Genomic DNA, 20,892 nt, shown 5'->3' on the forward strand with positions numbered 1-20,892 from the left:
AAACATTGGCTCAGCAAACAGACATCCTACCTGCCTGTGGCAATATTCCCCCATGTGATAGAATGAATGTACTGGTGAGACTTAGGTTTTGCAAGCATATGCCAAATGCAAGGCACTGTGGATGGTCGTGGGGACGTGGTAAAGAGATGAACCAGAAATGTTCTTTGCCCTCGATGAGTTGGCCATCTTGTGGGAAGATAGATGAGTGAAGTGAGACTGAACTAATAGATGGTGTGCATTTAGAGTCAGAGGAAGAGAATAATTCTGACTGGGAGCTACCTGGAGGAGGTGACACTTGACCAGGGTTTTTGAATATTCAGAAAATTTGGATAGGCAAAAAAGGTCAAGGCAGGAGATAGTCCAACCTGGAAGGCATAATGAATATAGCATCCTCCACATCTCCTACCATTATAAGAGAAAGGTAAAATAAGAATTGATCAAGTTCCCAGCAGACCTTGAGCTAGACACCACATTTTCATTCTTCCCAGGGGTAAGACTCTCAGCTTTTCAAGATCATTAAGTAGAATTTCTGGGCCCAGGTTGTCAGCATCATTCAAAACAATCATGTGTCCTCCAACTTTTCATGGTAGGTGCCAGGCTCTTGTCATTGTATGGGTGTCCCCGGACCATCAGACAAGACTGACTCTTGCGGTTGGCTTCCTTGCCACGGGAGCAGATTACTTGCCAATGTGTCAAATTTACATCACACTGGTCTCTCTAGACGTTCAAGATTTTGTTAATTTTATACACGGCCATCTAGCACCAAACATGAGGGCCATCTTCAAGAAGTACGTGGTGTGATCAAACAATACAGCGAATGTTTAAATTTTAAAAAAAAAATTTATTACAGTAAAAGACACATTGCCATTAATCCCCCTCAAAATACTCCCCCTCACTTCAAACACACTTATCCCATCGTTCTTGCCACTTTCTGAAGCAGTTCTGAAAGTCCGCTTTCATGAGTGTCTTTAATGGCACTGTCATGGCTGCATTGATGTGCTGAATCAATTCAAAACGTTTTCCTGCCATGGTCATTTTGACTTTGGGGAAGAGCCAGAAGTCGCCTGGTGCCAGATCCGGTGAATAAGGTGGAGGAGGACACACCGTAATGTTTTTATTTGGCAGAAATTGCCTATCAGAAGTGATGTGTGACTTGGAGCCTTTCTGTTGTGATCAAAAAATACAGTGAATGCTGCTGCTGAGCGCTATCCAGTGAGGCAGGGGTCTTCAATATGGGAAGTGGCCTGTCGAGCCTTAGTAACAGTGTGTGACAAGTTTCAACTTGTTCGGTGCAGTCAGTCTGGTGTGAGCTATGGTTGGGAGAAGGTGTGTTTCAAAGTGTGCCATAAATCATCCTCCATCATGACAACGCTCCGGGTCACACATCACTTCTGGTGTGTTTTTTCTGTCAAATAAAAACATTACTGTGTGTCCTCATCCACCTTATTCACTAGATCTGGCACAGTGAGACTTCTGGCTCTTCCCCAAGACAAAATGACCATGAAAGATAAACGTTTTGTATCGATTCAGAACATCAAGGCAGCCATCACAATTAGGCAGCCACTAAAAACACTCATGAAAGACGACTTCCAGAACTGCTTCAGAAAGTGGCAAAAACAATGGGATAAGTATGTTCAAAGCGAGGATGAGTATTTTGAAGGGGATTAATGGCAATGTGTCTCTTACTGTAGTAATTTTTTTTTTAATTTAAACATTCACTGTATTGTTGGATCACACCTTGTAAGTTATGTCAGTTTTGAGTGGAGATAAGTAAGTGTTCTTTTGCTGTTTAGGGTATAAAAGCTGTACGGGAGCTTTCAGAATTTGCATCCTGTATCATGGTAATTGGGAGGCAGGGAGAGGGAGCTTAGTTCTACGTTTCAAAAAGTGTTAATGCAAAAGGGGTAGTGTCTCTTGGTACTACCTGAAAGGAAAGCCAGCCCTGGGAATGGAGATGAAAAGGATTCCGGGAAGAGGTGAGCAGCAATTAGCAAGTTGAAGTTTCACAGTAAGATTTCCACTGAGCCCTACTAAGGAGTAGATGATACGCTGGGCTCACCTCCAGCCCTGCCTCAGTTCCTTGGATGCCAGAAACTGCATTCGGTTCTGTTCACACAGCGGTTGTCCTGAGGTACAATAGGAACATCCACTCTCTCCTCAAACCCTGCTGCTCCTTTCCCTTTCCCTCCCGTCCCCTCCCCTCCCCTCCCTTTTTCCTCCCTCTCCCTCCTCCTCCCCTCTCCTCCCTTTCCCACAAGTGTGAGATCCTAGCTCTTCCTGAGTTTCCCAGGCCTTTACCATCTACCTACCTGAGCACAGGACAGATGACCATAGGGTAAAGGCGTCCTGCTCAGCACGTGACCGGTGTCTGAGGTATCTCTGTGTTCTGTCTGTTAACTCCATCACTCCACGTCTAGCTAACCTCTCTTCTTCTGCCTCTTCTTTCTCTTCTGCTAACCTGCTTGCTGACCTGTACAGATCAACTCTACCAGCAACTTGAGCAAAACCGCCGCCTAACTAACCAACTAAAGCTGGCCCTGAATGAGGACTAAACTTAAGTGGGAAAGAAATTGGGCTAAATTCTAGGAATGGAGCCCATGGGCAGGAAATCTAAGACTGACTGTCGTACCTTCATCTATAGGGTTGAAAACAGTTGCTTTCGGCCAAAATGTACATGAAAGGATTCAGCTGAAAGGCTGGCCTTACCTACATTTTCCTCATATATCTGGAATAATTCAGTTCTCTTTAATCCCAGAAAAGCTGTATGGTAAAATGCATACATTGTGTTTATGAATAAATATAGCAATTAATTAATTCAACACTCCTCTTTGCAACAGTAGGTCCTCTTGTTTGAATTAATACGTAATGAAGACGCCCCCCCCCAAAAAAATGTTTTCTCTTTCCTGTAGAGAACTGAGTCCTGCTTTTAAGTTAGAAAGCCAAAGCAGAGGGGTGTGTATGTGTATAACTATATATATATACATATATATTATATATGGATGTAATATATATAATATGTATATATATAGTACTATTACATACTCATATTCCTAATTTCTTAATACCTGGTATAGTGTTTGAAATATGATTCAATGTACCTATGCTTGGGCAAAATAGCTTTTGAAAACAGGAGCTCATGGCAGAAGTCCCTGATTGTCTAAAAGGTATGCTTTATTCAGTCTGTCTTGTTGGAATCTGGTGAGAATGTCATGCTGATAATAAATAGAACACTGAGAGGAGTAAGAGAATGTCCTACTGAAGTGTGCATGAAACATGTTGATAATTTTTTTTTAATGAGCAACAGAAATAAATCATTTCAAAAGTTGTCAGAAAACCTGTTTACGTCATCTTTGTTTTCTGTGAGATTGTGTTGCAGCACAACTCCCAGACCCTTAACTGCCTGTAACTCAGAAATGTTCTCTGTGATTAACTTCAGTGCTGCAAGCACCTCTCCCTGTTCCCATAGCACATGACCAGTGAACCTTCACCAAACCCCACCTGTGTTTTAGTCCCAGCGTGGATTGTTGGTGAAGGTTCACCTGACCACTCTGTGAGAACCTGCTGTGCCTGTAGTTCCTTTGGGTCAAAGCCGGCTTCCGTCTCTGTAGGTCCTTGTCTGGAAATGAGTAATGTCTTACAAGCATGCCTGGTCCTAATCGTCTTCTCCTGTGTTTGTGATTGATGTTTGCCTGCCTAAATGTACAAACCACCATTGTGTCCAAAGTGCAGCTATTCATGACTTAATTTTCTAATCCCACCACAGAGAAAGTGGCTCATGCCAAAGAAGAAAACCTTAGTATGCATCAGATGCTGGATCAGACTTTACTGGAGTTAAACAACATGTGAAAACCTCCTTAGCTGCGACCACATTCTTTCATGTTTTTGTTGTTTATTTTGTTTTGTTTTTAAACACCATGCTTACCATGAAACCCCTTAAATGCATTTTTTATTTACTTTTACCGCTGTCACGGAAACATCCACAAAAGACCAGCTAGGTGGGGGGTGGGGGGGAGAACACACACACGAAAAGGCAAGCCCATGTCAGAGCAGTAGTGATTTAAATGTGCCATTTCCCAAGTTGATGTTGCCACACTTTGTAGAGAGTTTAGCAACGCAGTATGCTCAGTCAGTCTAGGAATCCTCACTAAAGCAGAAAGATTTTGACTCCCAGTGCCAACGCTATGTTCAACAGGAAGGTTACTGTTGGAAACAATCAGGTGTAGATTGGTGCTACTTTAAACAAAAAGTCCCACTGTGGTCTTTCATTCAATATTGTACAATTTTGAGTTCTGTCCAACAATAATTTATTTTGTCTTGAGTTTTACTATGAGATGAGACTATGGATTCTGTATGCCTGAATTCACTAAGCCAAGGGTGTGTAAGCCACGCTGCTCTTTTTAAGACTTCTGTTTCCTTCTAATTGGTACACTTGCAGCTCATTACAACTTATAGGATAGCATGTGATGTAGATTTCCACTCTTTTCATTTCTCCATGTTAAAGTGAGAGATTTAGGCACTTCATACAAATGGTAAAAAAAAAAAAAAACATTTTCTTAAGAGTTATAACTACAGTAGTCCCCCCTTACCCACTGGAGATATGTTCCAAGACCCCTAATGGATGCCTGAAACCACGGATAGTACTGAACCCTATACATACTATGTTTTTTCCTCTACATACACAACTTGTCACTTAAAGGAAGCACTTATGGTTTCTCTTTGGCATGTCCAAATTGCCAGCTTCACTACTCTTGTACTTTGGGGCCATTATTAAGTAAAATAAGGGTTACTTGAACTCACACATTGCAATACCATGACAGTTGATATGATAACCAAGTGCTACTTCTTAAGTGACTGATGGGCAGGTAGAATATCAGGTAGCGTGGAGACGTTGGACAAAGGGATGATTCAATCCCTAGTGGGACTGAGCGGGACAGTGCGAGATTTCATCACACTACTCAGAATGGCATGCAATTTAAACCTTAGAAATTGTTTTATTTCTGAACTTTTCCATTTCATTATTTTGCAACCACAGTTGACCACAGTTAACTGGAACCGAGGAAAGGGAAACCGCGGATAAGGGGGGACTACTGTATATGTAAACATTGTATAATGATATGGAATAAAATGCACATTGTAGGACATTTTCTAAACTTAGTGGTCCTGTCGTTTGTATGTTTTCACTTTGTGAACTGTAGGTCCTGTGATCGACCTACATTGCCTCACGAATGGTTTCTTAAAGCAAAACAATACCCCAAAGTCCAGGGGAAAACTGAGTTTCATGGTTTGCCCTCCCAGAAGCACTCAAGGCAGCATCCCATTGATCTGTTAACGTCACCACCAGACGGGAAAGACCTTTTCCAAAAGCCTTTCTCCATCTCATTGGTATATATCTCCACATACTTAAGAGGACTTTTGCAGTAGTTTTACTGGTTTGGAAATTTTCCCTCAAATATCAGCTAAGCCTTCAGCAGTGGCATACACACATATCAGCAAATTATGGGTTAATGCACTAAATCTGCCACTGTCCCCAGCAGTGTGAATCTACTTAAAGGTATCGCTTTAAGGAGTCTTTGTGATTTTTCTGCTTTCTGTCTCATGTTGAATTCTAAATTCCAGTACATCTTCATTTTCTCAGACTTGGAAACTAAACATATCGTAGGTCACTGTTGAAGACTTTTAAGCAAACAAAAATAGATTACAACAATTAATATTAGTTGGCCAAACTTGGGCTACGGGGGGGGGGGGGGAGAAGGACGAGCTCATGAAAAGAAACATGGTAGAATGGAAGTAAAGGAAGACTCACTTGGTTGCATGGGTAATATTTTCATTGAAAAGTATTAAATATTTCTGTAGCTGTTCTTTCAAGCCCTTTAGTCAGGATTTTTCCCTCCACAGAAAGAAAGGATGGGCAGAGAAACCACTCAGAAGCCTGGAGCCTGAGTTTCTAGTTTCCACTTGTGAAAAGGCAAATTAACACTCTGGTTCTTGACCTCCCCACATCTTCACACCCATAGGCTCACCTCTGCCCGTCCTCCCTAGACAGGAAATGCCTCTGTGCGTCACTCTACTCATAGAGGCCTTTCCTAAACCCGGTACTCTTTCACTTTGGGAGCCAGATCTGGCCTCCTCTTCACTAGCTGCCTAGCCTGTCCTTAAATCTGAGATTCTTCGTCTCTGAGATGGGGATGAGATTAGCACCTAGCTCACAGGCGATTATCATGGAACTCAAATGTATAACCCATGTAACATGGTACATAGCACAGCCCCCAGGGCATTCTGGATGACCATTACCTGCTGCTATCCTCCGCCTGCCACGTGTGCTCCAGGGACCACAGAGGATATTTAATGTCTAACTTGCTGAAGCTGGGACCACACTGACTTTGCCCCAGTTTATGATGGTCGTTAATGCTATTGCCAGATACCATATGCCAGAGTATATAATAAGCACCTGACCAGTGTTATTTCAGCTTCACATCCATCCCCATTGTACTAACACAGGGAGGCGGAGCAAATCTGCTCACGGTTCCTTGATCACAAAGCAGTAGGGTGAGGTTCAAAACATAGGCCTGTGCAACTGCAAAGCCCTGTTTGGATTCTTCCTCTGCTTGTTTCAGACATTTTGCAGCAGAAGAAAAGCAACTACTAGACAGAAACAAACAGTTGTAGCCGAAGGTACACTTGGGAGAGGAGGACACTGGGAAGATGTAAGTTAAGTCAGCGTGCAGTTATGATCACAAGTGGGTGGTTTAACCTCTCTGGGTCCCAAGGATCAGATAAAATCCATTAATGAAGCATCATGCCAATTCGAAGAATTAGTACCTGATCTCTGATACGTAGAAAAGGGAGGACACCCTGTCTCCACGTGGCACATACCTTGGATCTGACCCAATGTGATAAACATGCCTCCGTGAGAGATTAGGGCTCTTCAGTACGGCAACCTGGAGGCTGGGATCTGGTAACAGTCATCATGAAGTACTGAAAACCATGAAGTACAGAGAAAGAATTCAAGATTGATGCTCTCAATTCCACTGCTGCCACTCAGGAGGCCCATAGTTCAGAATGAACTGCTGGAAACGTTGCCCTGTTCAGAATAAAACGCTGGAGCTCTGCAGAGAAAGGCTAAGTGGAAGAATATGCGCATCTTCCAAAAATCTTTAAATTTGTGATGAGTGTTCTACAGGCTGTTATTAGGGATAAAAGAAAAGCACCTGTGGATACATTCTGAACTTTTTGAGACTGGCATGGGAGAAGAGTTCCCTTATTGCTCCTAGAGATTCCATTAGCAGAAACAAAATCTAATTTTTGTATATGCTGGCATGTATCCTCTGGAGTTTAATACTTTTGGCCTGATATTTTTCTCCAGGAAAAAAAAAATGTCTTTTTTACTTGAACACATATTTGAGTATGTGTTAACCATTTTTTCAACCTGTCAACACGATTTGTAGATGTAACTTTTTTTTCAATCTGCACTTAGATGTACATTTAGGGGAAAAAATCTGAATTCTCCAATTAAAAAAAAAAACAACCCACTGGGGTGCTCAGGGAGCCATCATTTCCAGAATTGGAGACAGGGGTTTGGAAAGAAATTAGAAATGTCAGGCAGTGCAAGAAGTGTTCCTTCCATTATATATACTTTTTGACATTGAGGGTTTTCAGAGCTACATTCCTCCAACAGATGTCATAAATTTTATGTGTCAAACAGTGAATGAAGCTATGTTGAGGGTTCACTAATGCGAGTGCAACTTTTGCCAAGTTTTTGACAAATGGGCATCGACCTAGAGGGTAAGACTGGTTCCTGCTGCCTGTGAAAGTTTTATTTCCATCTGTTCCCAAGGCCACAGAGAACAAAGAGACGAGTCACGGCCTTATCAGGGCCTGCCAGGGCTGATGGCCTAACTGAAATGCCGATTCAGAGCAGGAGAGGCCTAGAGAAGTTTCGTGGCTTGCTCAGTCATTCAGCTAGTTGAGTCCAACCCCATGGAGTGTAGCTCTCCTGTGGGGCAGGCAGCCCAGGGCAGGCCTTGGAAACCAGAAGGGCCAGCTTTGCACCCTCCACACTCAGTGTGCTCCGGGGTAATTTTGCCATTGGAGCAGCAATTTCTTCACCTTTAAAGGAGATAGGTGGTTTGCCTCTTCACATGCTTGTGTGCTTCCTCACAAGGCTGAGAACTAAACGAGGTGATGTATAAAGTGCTCCCTCCAGCCCTTTATCTGCTCCTCAGCCCTGAGCCTTTTTCCCCCCTCGGACTGGGTCCTTAGGGAAACTAAAAGTAACTCCCTTCCCCATGCCATTCATTGCATTGCAATGGTACCCCATACATAACAGATATTCAGCATACATTTGTTGATTGGACAAATGGCCCAGACACAAATGCTAAAGTAACAGTTCTGGAATCGTTAGTCACCTATGCACAGGAGATGAAGAATATCGCCAAGTAATTGATTCACATTTTATTTTTAAGCAAAACACTGGCCTTTGAAGATAAGTTTCTGTTGCTCCATTCTCAAACTGCATTTGAATGTTGCTGTGTGGAAGCAGACAGGATGTGGAATCCTGCTCATAGGCCTTGCCGTAGATGTAAATGAAGGCAGGTCAGCCCTTGTTCTTTCTTGAGGAACCACTTGGCAGGACCGCTGCAGTATCCACTGTCCCCAGAGGAAAGCTAGTGACAGGAAAGGTAAAGAGTCCTTTGTGTGTGTGCGACTGAAGGGTAATTCTCCATTCTGTCTCCCAAGGGGCCGACTGGGCATGGCTGGGCCTGAGGCACGGTAGAGTCGGCTCTGTGGATGCTGTGTGGAGATGGGAGTGAGAAGGTAGTGAGTCCATATCTGTTTTCAACCCAGGACATACTCGGGATTTGGAATACTGTCTTTTCAGTGGAAGTCTTGTTGCTTAGACTCACAAATTGAATATTAAACTCTCAGGTACATGCAGGGGGATAATATAGGCCCGTGGCCTTCCCATGAGCCAAGGTTTGATACGCTGACCACAGCCCACATCAGCACCCCATCCCAAGCCCACTTCCTCTGTGAAAACCATGTTTCACAGTAAAACAAATTACCGAGTAACTGCTTGAATTGCTGTGGTCAAGAACACGGCTGGGGAGGAAGAAACGTTACCCTCCAAGGTTCTTTTGGCTAATTTAATACTTAAATCTACACAAGACAGATGAACAAGAGAAAAATAACCAAATTCAATTACACATGTACGGAAACCCCACAAGTATGAGAGAGTCAGAGGTCCCCTCTACACAACAGGTTCAAGGACAGATGGTTAACATGAGATACCTGTGACATGTTGAGCTCAGGATGAGGAAAAGCACCTTGGGACTTCAGAGGGGAGGGACATCATTTGCAGGATGGTAAGAAAAGCAGATGTTTAGTAGTTAGATATTTGCCCTGCCCTGTAGATAGATTAAAAGTTATTATATCTCTAGTAATAACTCTTCGTAGGGGAAAGGCCCAAATTTAAATTATTTAAGGGAGAAGTGAAAGTTTCTCATGAGCCTGCAGGGTCTCGATTACCTTCAGTTCAGAATAATTCACATGCCAAAGGGGTACCTTTTGGGTTGTTCTGGACCCCTTCAGGGCCATTATCTGAAGTGAGCCCTGTCACTGTCCCCAAACAGTCCAGTATTGTTGCTGACAGCCCAGTAATCAGCATATTAGACGTGTGGACAAGCAGTAGGGTTTTTCGTTTTTCTTTTTAAGGTAGGTGATGGCTTCATAGGGAAGACTAGCATATCTGCATCTCGGAACCCAGCCAGGATGTGATTAATCGTTGGCTTACTCAGCTTGGAGATTGTCATTCCATGGTTTGTCTTCCTGTTCTCAGAAAGTACTCCTTTCTAGAACATTCTGGGATTTTCTGCATTAGCACCTTCCCAGGAAATTAAAAAGGAACAAGGCAGAATAATTTGCCTAGGAATAGGAATGTACTACATGTAAAGAAAATGTGCCTCAATGGGGTGTCTCTAGTCACATATCCTGGCAAAACTGCTCACATCTTTTCAGTCGCTAACACTCTACTTGAAAACTCTGGAATGTCTACTGTTTCTGGCTTGTATTCTTTCTTCCCCCTCTGGCTATGATTTTTTATTACTCCAAACTCTTGTTCTGTTCACTTTCTCTTAAACACAGAAAGAACTTTCACATTGTCTTCTAGTAACTAGAGAATATATGGAAATTAAGATTATACATGATTTGGCCTCTGGGACTAAATTAAATTCCATTTCCACTTAAGAAGCACACACAGTATTTTAGGGACTATAGGTTGGGGGTTGTAGGATAATATAGAAAGAGCATAAAATGGATTTCCTGCCCTCAAGTCTATAATCTAGAGGAAGCAATACACACACATTAAAAAATAACAGGATATGATTGCATGGCAAATTGAAAGTAAATGATGCAGGCATGCTTTGAAAACAGACATCATGCCCCCTTCCTGGAAGATTTTTAACCACCTAAAATCAATGGGAAAGGCTCCCTTGGGCATACTGTATAATTTTCTTAGTACTCCAGCCACAGGCATTTCACAATGGACCTTTACCTTTCCAACCTTAGAAACAAGATCTCTGCCAGTTTATAAATGCTTTGGTTTTGCTATTTACTTTGGCCACCAAGTTTTTTGTTCTTTATTGTAGGTTTCTTCTTCTACTGGACCTAATTTTAAAATTCTCCCCTCTTACCAACCCCCACTTCTTGTTTTATGCTGTTTAATTTTTTTTTTTAATGTTGGCCTTATTATACCTTTGCTTTTACCATGGAGCATCTCTCTCTCTCTTTAAAAAAAAACAAACAAAAAAATGGGGGAATATTGTAGAACAGTGTGTATTTCCAGGACTCATCAGCTCTACGTCAAGTCGCTGTCCCCAATCTAGTTGTGGAGGGCGCAGCTCACTGACCCATGTGGAAATCGAACCGGTGACCTTGGTGTTGAGAGCACTGTGCTCTAACCACTGAGCAAACCGGCTGCCCCTCAATCTTTAGAGCAAAGACAGGGTATGAATAAATAATTACATAGACCCTTAGAGACTGTAAAACCTGCTTTCTGCTACACTAGGGAGGTCTGAAAGGAGCGTTTGATTTCCACAAGTGGACGAGAGTGGCCACTAACACTTCCGTGGGAAGCCTCCCCAGTGCTATTTCTTATGGACCTTGGAGGAGACAGTGAATGATCTGATCTGTTGGAGTTGCCAGACTTCAGCCTTCTTAATGGGCTAGGAGCCCTGAGGATCTCCAGATAATCCGTTCTCCAGCCTTCTAGGAAAGATGAAAAGTGAAGTGGTGTGCCAGAGAGAATTGGGTTTCACTACTGTATTGATAGGAACTGCTGGCGGTTGGGAGCTCTCCTTTTGCGTTTCTAGTGCGGGATCCCACCCAAGGATGACAGATAAACATGGCATAATGAAATTTGGGTGAAAAAAACTAACCTGAAGGATTAATTCCCATTTCTATAACAGCAGTAGATAATGTGTTATGTATTTAAAGGAATATGTAAATTACATGCAGCAATTTGCAAGTTCAAATGAAAAGCTCTTTGTCACATTTGGATACAGGGTTGCAAGGTAAATAAGCCAACATGTACACATGAGGCACAAGCCATCATATAATTGAATACATTTAGAGTTTTTTATTTGTCACGAAACATGAAAATAATAAGGGAAATCTATAAAGGAAAAGATCACTCATAATCTCGCCACCACTTAAAATATTTTCCATGTGTTTTGCCTGTATGTGTGTGTGCACAGAGCTTTTTATTCAAACGATGTTTTATTCAAAAACTTTTACATAAGTACCTTCCTATGTCGCTAAGCTAGTCCTCATGGTATTATATGATATTCCATCTGGTTAATGTGCCATAATTTGTTATTCTCCTATTTTTGATTATTTTGGATAGTTTCTGAGTTGTTGCTCTATAACTAGAACTGATATGTTTTAATTTGGGTATTTTTCTGAATCATAGGAAATGAAAACATACACTTAAAAAAAAAGGTATTTCTTTTAAGTGAAGGCATACCCTAAACATGGTGGTAAACTACTTAACTATGTAGAGATTCCTGCTCTAGCCTGGACTAGACAGCCCATTTGATTTCCAGGCTTTGGGTTCTTAAACAAAACACTTTCTCCAAACTGGATGAAATAGAGGCCTTTAAGACATCTATCTCTACATGTTATCTCTGTTTCTCCCCCCTCTCCCTCCCACCACCAAAAACACACCAACTGGAATTTAAGAGCTGATTTCACAGCCGTCACCCTTCTCTTTCCTGTACCCCATGTCTAGACGCAGAGCCGATCAAAGTGAATAATGGGTGTGGGCTCAGATGTACCCAGGGCCATTCTTGCCTCAATTTTGAGAAGACCCTTAATTACTGGTAATGAACAGTGATAGAGGGAAGAAGAGATAAATGGAGCCAAACTGTGCTACGAAAGACAATCTAGGATAGTGGTTACAATCCCATGCTTTGTAGTAAGACCAGACTTTGAAAGCCACCTCTGCGACTTACTGGTCATGTGGCTTGGACTAAGTTATTTGACTTCCTTACTCTGTCTGCAAACTGGGGATGATAGTAACAGTGCCTGCATTCAGGGCACGATTGAGATATTGTATGCAGAGTTTTTAGTATAGCGCCTGACACAGCAAACTCTCAATGATGGACAACTTATTTTGTTGTGTTATTAAACACTCCTCAGTCTTGTGTCCTTGCAATAGCCCTTCTAGTCCCCCTCCCCAGGCTTCAAAGAAAAGGCTGCCCCTTGTCTCGTCCATACTCACCTGTGAGGCTGCCCTATGGTGCTGTCTTTTCTCCTTCAAGGCTCCTCTGATGTTCATTTCATTAAGATAGTTCAGGGCCAGATAGCCCAGTTGGCTCTTACCCCTGAAATCACAAGAAGGCAAGAGTATTCATGGCCCTTCAGGACTAAATTCCAGTGTTGGTGAACAGTAAGAACAGCCCCTCTTTGGGGGGGAGGGGCCTGAGTAGAGTGAATGACTGAGGGAATGACCAACCATCACCAGCTATCTGGGAGCTGCCTCTCTGTGGCATGCAGGCAAGAGCGCCCAGGTCTGTGTCTTCACCAGGGCATGATGGTCGTTTGCCTCCCGGGTTTCCTGGAGACTTCTCAATGCCACTATGAAAATCCAGCTCACCTGGTGGTTGATCCTATTCCCAGACACCAGAAGGTTACCTGGGGCACTTGAAAGTTTTCTTCAGACAATAACGATATCCCCATCCTCCTCTGGTGAAATCCTTAGGATCTGAGGTCCTGCTTCTCAGTTTCCTCTGTTGGGATGTGGCTTCCGCCTCTGAATCTTGAGCCTTGTAACAAGGGCTCTGCAGTAGTTGTCAGTGGGAGCAGGTTCTGGATAGGCCAGAGGAGGCAGGAGCCTAAGCTTTGTAGCGGTGGCTTTTGTCTGAAGAGGTTTGGGGTGTGGGGCCAGGCATAGGGACCCAGCCAGCACCGGGAACAAAAGCCAAGCACCTGCTCTGTGCTTTCGGGTCTGGTTGGCCAGGGTATCTGACACCAGAGAACATCTTTCCTTTCACACTCTATTGTCCTGGGGCTTCAATTACATTCTTGACTCAGAGCCCAGGAATGGGGATAGTGAGTAGTCCAGAAATCCTTAGAGCAATGACTCACTTGCATTTTCGGCCGCCACAGTTCCCTAACCATGCTGCACCCTGCTGGTCTTCCAGATAGAGGGTCTCACCACCACCTCCACACAGCTGCATGGGCAGCCCTCGGCCTCAGAGCTGCCATCAAGATGGGTCCCTGCTGTGTAGTGACTGCATCAGCAAAAGCAGGGCACCCAAAAGAAAAAGAAAAAGATGATAGAATTTAATATTTTATATTTCCCCAAAAAAACTCATTGAAGAAGTCATCACTGGACAAATCTAAATATTCTTGGTCTCCCACTACTTTATTGTGAATTTTTAAGTTTTATTTTGAATTACAAATGTGTGAAGGGTGTCTTAAGCAGACTGCATAGCTCTCCAACGTCGTGGCCGACCACCATGAAGTGCTGGGCAACGGCAAGCTTCTCACTGTGCCCTTGATCGTCCTGAGGACCCCACCCCACGTTCCCCAACACATTCTCACAGTCCACACTCAGAGCCACCATCACCACCACCACTACGCCCATGGGGCAAACACCAACCACAGTTGTACCTTTCGTGTTGTGTTTCACGGGTTTTTGTGAGTCTGCAGCCCTGAACAAACCACCTGGGTTCAGTCCTTGCTTCTTCCCAGAGAACAATTGGGGAATTTGAGGCAAGTTACTTGGCGTCTCTGGATTTCAGTTTCCTTCTCTGGAAAAGCCTGTCCTTTACAGTTGTTATAAAGAATAAAAGATAAAATGTGCCCAGGACCTGGCACCTGGCAGGCCCTCAGGGAATACTAGGATTGTTAATGCCCTCTCTTCACTCTTCTCAAAGGAAGACTGAGCAGCTCCCTCCTCTATAACAGAACCAGCACCATCTGCCACACCCCATAGTAGCCTGAAGGACTTTATAGGGAGACTTTAGCCTTTCCAGAGTCTCCTGCCTCCGCTACCCCAAACTTTTAAAGAGGAGGGGGCCTCAAAAGGGTGGAGCTGTCATCAGTCATTTTCTGAAATTGGTGCCTAATTTTTTCTTTTTTAGTGTCAGCCATCAGCCAGGGACCAGACAAGTGTGTCTGAGAAGCCCTGGACTGAGGAGTCATCCGGGAGCTAAGCCCACCTGGGAAGGGCAGGGCCAGCCCTGAGCCTCCTTGAGTGTCAGCAGGTCATGAATTTCCAGGAAGGGATCCCTTTCCAGGACCCTGTGGTTGTGAAGCTCTAAGACAGCAGTCATGGAGATGCAGTGGTGGGAGGGTGGGGAAATGTGTTGATTAGCGCTTCCCACACTTCAGTGAGCACAGGAATTACCTGGGCATCTTGTCGAAATGCAGGTGCTGACTGGGGTCTGAGCAGGCTTGTGGTCCTGCATTTCTTTCCAGCTCTGGGGATGCAGACACTGCTTGCCTGCGGGCCCCCCTTGAAGTACATAGCAGGGCTCTGGCTCTGAGGTGTGAGCTGGCGGTTAATGTTGGCGTTACTCAGAGAGACTGGCTGTCACCTGGGTGGTGCGAAGAACAGAAACCAACTCATTCAGCTCCGGAGTCACAATGTGGAAGGGAGCATGCGATGCTTACACCAACCTAGCTGGACTATCAGCTCTAATGCATCTTTTGGAGCAAAAATTAATATAAGACCCAATCTTATTTTACTGTAAGACCAGGTATAATTATAATATAATATAATGTAATATAATATAATTAATATAATATAATATAATGCCGGGTCTTATGTTAATTTTTGCTCCAAAAGACGCTTCAGAGCTGATTGTCTGGCTAGGTCTTATTTTCGGGGAAACACGGTAGTTCCACAAGCCTGTGTAGTGAGAAAGAAGTAATTCCTCCCCAGGAAATAGGGGCATCTTAGGAAGGGGTCATGAGCATGAGGTAGCCCAAACCCACAATGGCGCACTCCAGCTGTCCCAGGACCACAGCAGGCCTTAGGAGGAGCCAAGGCACCCGCCAGGACGAGCGGGAGGCAACTGAAGCACTAGGCTGCAAAAAGTAAGGAGGTGCTCACTCCCAAGGTCACGCAAGTGCTTGCACCTGAATGCCTCCTTAACTCGTGCACCTAGAGGCCTCATTCACCTCACCCTCCGCCCAGCCCTGCTAAGGCAGACAGTAGTCACACTTTGGCTTCCCCTCTTTGGTATTTCATCTGGGACAGCCAGCTTAACCCTCTGTACCTCCATTTTTTCCCTCAAGAAAATAAGTTGAAAGTGAGAAAGTCACTTACCAGAAATACCTTCGGGATTTATTTGTCCCTGAATGTCTGGCACCTAACCCAGGACCTGGTGTGTAGTAGGTGCTCAGAAATGTTTTGTTCAGTGAATGATTGAAGCCTATTAGTAAATGGGGAGGACCTTTTATTATTTAATAGTAGTTACCTCCTATCCAGAGGACAGGGGTTATTGTCATCAGCTCTGCACTTAGTGTATCCCTAGAATATAACAGAGGTCAATAAAAGTCTGTTGAATTTGATAGAGGTGAAACTCATTCAGTCTGAAGTCAGTATCTGTTCACAAGGTGGCAGCTAGGAACCTTCTTCACAATATTTTCCCTTCCTCTTCTTGAAATTCCTCTCTTAATAATTTATTCCTTTGACTTTCATTTTCCTTACCTCCCTTGCCTTACTTTAAAATAGCAGAGCCATAGGGAAAGGATTACATTAACCAGAAACAAACCTTTACCTTTATTGAGTTTTTGCCTTGGGAATTTTCTAAACCAGGTGAACTATTGCCTATGGGCCAAATTAACCCACCATCTGTTATTGTACAACGTGGGAGCTAAGAATGGCTTTTACATTTTTTTAATGGTTGGAGAAAACTCAAGAGATGAATAATAGTTCATGTTATGTGAACATTGTATGAAATTCAAATTTCAGCCATTATAAATAAAGTTTTATTGGAACACAGCCACATTCACTCACTTATGTGCTGTTTGTGGCTGCTTTTGTACTGCAATGATAGAGTTAAGTAGCAGGGACAGAGATTTATGGTCCACAGAGTCTAAAATATTTACTATCTGTCCCTTTACAGAAAAAGTCTGTTGACTTCCTACTGTAAAGGGAGGCTGTTTGTCCTCTTCTACTTATCCCATCAACTTTTTCCCAGTGCTTTTTACAAAATGACTAGATATAATCTAATTTTAGTGAGGAAGTGACACTCCCTGTAGGATAGTTATGTGTGAGTAGAAATCTTGTGAATAAAATAATATTTTAAATATTTTTTATATTTCTACTTAAAATAATTATTTAGGTTTAGAGAAATGCAAATGTTTTCTCTCTGGTTTTGGAGGTCAGGTTTGTCTGAAGCAGGCACTTCATTCCCCCAGAATTACCTCCTCTTTATCTTGTCCTTTCACTGCTCATAATTCTTGGGGCTCAGGCTATCAGCACTGGTGCGATCCATACTTACTCTCTGTCTCACCTCCCTGGAGGCAGACTGAATTATGATCCAAGCAAGAGAGAGACTTTTCCCAGGGGTGGAAAAGGAAGTGATTTACTCTGGGTAGGTACTCCCACCAATATGACGGGGAAATCATCTGTCTACAGCTAAGAGGTTTCCATACTGTAAGAAGTAGGGGGTGGTCCTAAGCAAGGATAGGGATTCCTTCCAGAATTGATATTTCCTCCATTGTCCCCCCTACTCAAGCTTATCCGTAAATGTGGGATTGTCATTTTGACCCTCATTCAGTCCCCATCACGGACTCTCCCCAAACTTCTGGGTTTGCAGCTGGTCAACTTGAAGGAAAGTGAACTTGGGCTAAATTGGCAGCACAGGGATCTTAAGTTAGACGTCACCTCCCAGTAGGGAAAGTTGATGAGGTCTGATCTCAGTCTGAGAGTTGCGATTTCCCCGCACTTTCTCGATTCTAGATTCTACTGGATTTGCCAGAGGGATTGATTTTGTGGGTCTCACCAGTGTGAGCCTTGAAGCTCCATTTCCCCTCTTGCCTTAGTGTCAGAGCAGGGCACTGCCAATAGCAAATGGGAGCCTTGCAGCCACCCTCTGGGTTGCTGGTGAGAAATTGAAAAGTCAACCCCACCTTCAAGATGTGAACTGAGAGGAGTTACTGCAAGGCAGCAGGCTTCCATCTCCCCATTTTCATAGTGTAATGTGGTGTCTGTCAGGAAATACCTTTAAGGAAACAATCCCGATCTTTTTCTGACTCGAAGAAACTTTGAATTTGCCCAGAATCATAAAATCAAGGTACTACCACACTCACAACACTTCTGACACCAGATGTGTGGGTTGTCCACATATCAAGTAATTCTCCGACAGCAGCTGGGTGTCCTACAATTCGTATCGGTTCTGACACCATCTACCTGAAGTTAGCAGCAGATCCCACAGATTAAGGGCTCAGTCCCACAAGACTGCCCCCACTTTAGGCAGCTGTACTTCTGACTGACCAGCTATAAATCAGGGTTCCCGTGACCCCCTCCTCGGATTCCATAATTTGTTAAAATGCCTCACAGAACTCACATTTACCAGTTTATTATAAAGGATATAATAAAGATAATGAATGAACAGCCAGGTGAAGAGATAAGGCAAGACCCAGAAGGGTCCCGAGTGCAGGAGCTTCTGTGCCCGGGGAGTTGGGGTGTGCCACCCTCCCAGCAGCTAGTTGTGTTCACCAACCCAGAAGCTCCCCAAGGCCCGTACTGTTGGGATTCGGAGGGAGGTTTCGTCACGTAGGAATGGTTGATTATGGATTCCCAGCCCCCTCCAGAGAATGGGGAGAGTCAGGGTGTGACCCTGAAAGTTCCAAGCTTCTGATTGTGGCTTGGTCTTTCTAGTGATCCCATCCAAGATTCAAGGTTATCTTATTCAATACTCACAATATGAGTAGGTAATGTATTCCAGGATTCAGGAGGCACCTCAAATTCATGCACACACAAAAAAAGGAGTCACTTCATCAGAACATAAGATACACTTAACACTTAGGAAATTAAAAAGGCCTTGGGAGATCTGTAGAGCTCAGTGTGAAGACTCCTCTCACCAGGACTGTACAATGACTGTTGTAGACCCTGGGTTCTCTTGCCTTTGTGTTCTCCATTCCTCCATAAAACAATATTAAAATTATATTTTAAGTCTGCGTTGGTATGAATGCAAATAGATGAATATTATATACTAAAACATTTTCTCCGACCTAAAAGTTTTTTTTCTTCGATTTTAAAAGAAATTAAACCATTTTTGTGGGCATCTGAGAGCCTCGTGCCTCCTGTGCCTGATGGAGAAGTTGGCCCTGCTGCGCAACCCTGCAGCCTCGACTTCATCCCACCCTCCACGCCCTATTTGCTGAAACAAGCAGAGAGTCTGTATTGGCTGAAGGAAATTCACAGAGCAGTGCATGTCTTCCCTGAAGAAAGCCAAGTAATAAACGACAATGGTGGGGTGGGGTGGGGACAACAGGGGGGAGACCCTGAGACAGCCCAGGACTGGCAGCAGAGAGGCCTGGGTCTCAGTTAGGACTTAACCACTTGACTCCTCAGTTGTCTCAGGGAGAGACAACTCTGTCCCTCAGTGGTACGTTGAAGGTCAAGGAGACAGAGGCAGGACCAGGAGTGGGAGTGAAGGTTCAATTAGGCCAGAATTGAGACTGATCTTACTACTTTTTAATGGTGAAAACAAACCAAAGGCAAGCCAAAGCCTTGACTGAGAGATTGTGAGGTCCCCATCCTGTGTCTACTAGGGGGCTCCTGCCCAGGGGGCTTTCAGGGCATGGATGCGTTAAGTAGTAATGTTGTGTAAAGAAATGGAGAAAATTTGGTGTATGGGGGGTGGGGTGGGGTGGGGGACGGGCAGTGGGGTAGAGAGTACAGGCATTCCTGGCATGTCTTCTGTTTGGAGAGAAGCAGCCAGAAAAGGGAAGGGGACAATGTGACAAAGACTCCCTGGAGAGCTGCCCAGGACAGGGTGGCCACACTGCTGGCACAGCCAGTTTGGAGGATGTACAGTGAGGAAGGGTGGGCACAGGGTGGAGCCAACCAGATGGCCAAAGGTCGCAAGGAACATGAGTGACCTCTCTCCATGGCCCTCAGAATCCATCAAGCTATCGACTTGTCCAGTGTAATTGGATATTTTGTAGGAGGCAGTGAAGACGCTGAGCTTTGTGACTGTTCTGATACCAGCTGAAACCAAAACATGAGCAGCAATGCAGGAGCAAGGAATCAGCAAGATGCCGCAAGTGAGGTGAGACCGGGCCAAAACCTTGGGAAGGGCCTTGAACAACCACAAGCAGGGCCATCTGGTCAGCAGGCCCCACTGGCACAGCGCCTCTGGCACAGGAGCTTTTCCCAAAGGCCTGTAAAAACACATGTGATGAGAAAAGAATGTAGTGGATCCAAAACACAAAGGGAAAAGTATAAAATTAAAAGTAGTGCATTTTTGTTAAATGTCTATAAAACATATAATTATGTCAGCTTCATTTTAAAATTTAGTATTATAAATTCTCTTATATTTGAAAATAATGCTATGGTTTGATTTTTCTCACTCTATAAAATTTCCTGTGAATGTATGATGACAGCTCAGAAATCATAGCCAATCATATAATGAATGAATGACTGGTAGTTAAATAATTTCAAAAGCAAAATTAATAAAACCCTTTTGATTATTAACTATAACGGCCAAAATGTTATATTTAATGTTAAATATAGATATATTCTAGTGTCTTTGATGTGATGTGGAATGTGGACTCCATAATTAAAAGGCTCTGGGGCCCAAAAAGGTCTGAAACCAGTGCTGTTCACAGTGCCTGGAATTGGAGTTAGGTGAATTGAATTAGGTGAACTCTGACCCTTCCATTTCAGTGTCCATTTGTACTCAGGTGCTTTCAACCCTGAACGGTTGTTCAGGTGTGTGAGCTTTTAAATGAAGGGTATGATGGTCTCTGGAAGGACCTTTCAAGTGTAGTAAACTGTTATGTGAAGTCTCCACTAGGACTAATATAATTCATGAAAAAGAAAGTGAACCAGAATGAGTGGGTGATAAATTACGGCTCGGCTTGTGACAGTGACCTGCCCAGGTCAGGTGGCCGGGGTGTGAGGCAAGGAGGCACTGGGTGTCCCTCTGGCCTAGACCAGCAACCTGTAGCGTCACTTGGCAGCCGCAGGTCTCCTGATGGCAGCTGGGATGTGCTGTCATCCACTCCATCGCTAAAAGCTGACACTGATTGCTATTTTCTCTTTAAAGGATGTCTTTTTTTTCCCTTCATGATTTCACTCTTAACACTTGAGAAAAGGGTGAGAGGAAAAAACAGTGCTCTCCAGTCATCTCTCTCTTCCCTCATTTTCTG

The 20,892-nt window shown here is 43.7% G+C and overlaps 1 protein-coding gene across 13 annotated transcripts in view; it reads left to right on the forward strand.

Annotated features, from left to right (window-relative positions):
- Nucleotides 1-5,139, forward strand: part of TPM1 (tropomyosin 1) — a 29,557-nt gene extending 24,418 nt beyond the window's left edge. For 7 of the 13 annotated variants that reach the window (XM_081049071.1, XM_081049076.1, XM_081049077.1 and 4 more), the window contains one exon: nucleotides 3,764-5,139. In XM_081049071.1, the coding sequence (XP_080905197.1) occupies nucleotides 3,764-3,846 (83 nt within the window). In that variant the 3' untranslated portion in view covers nucleotides 3,847-5,139. Of the gene's footprint in view, nucleotides 1-2,478; nucleotides 2,812-3,763 lie in introns of those variants that run through there. The other 6 variants (XM_081049056.1, XM_081049058.1, XM_081049059.1 and 3 more) reach the window with 2 other exon arrangements.
- The last annotated feature ends 15,753 nt before the right edge of the window (nucleotides 5,140-20,892 follow it).

Source organism: Rhinolophus hipposideros, assembly GCF_964194185.1.
Source record: "Rhinolophus hipposideros genome assembly, chromosome: 5".
NCBI classification, from domain to species: Eukaryota; Metazoa; Chordata; class Mammalia; order Chiroptera; family Rhinolophidae; genus Rhinolophus; species Rhinolophus hipposideros.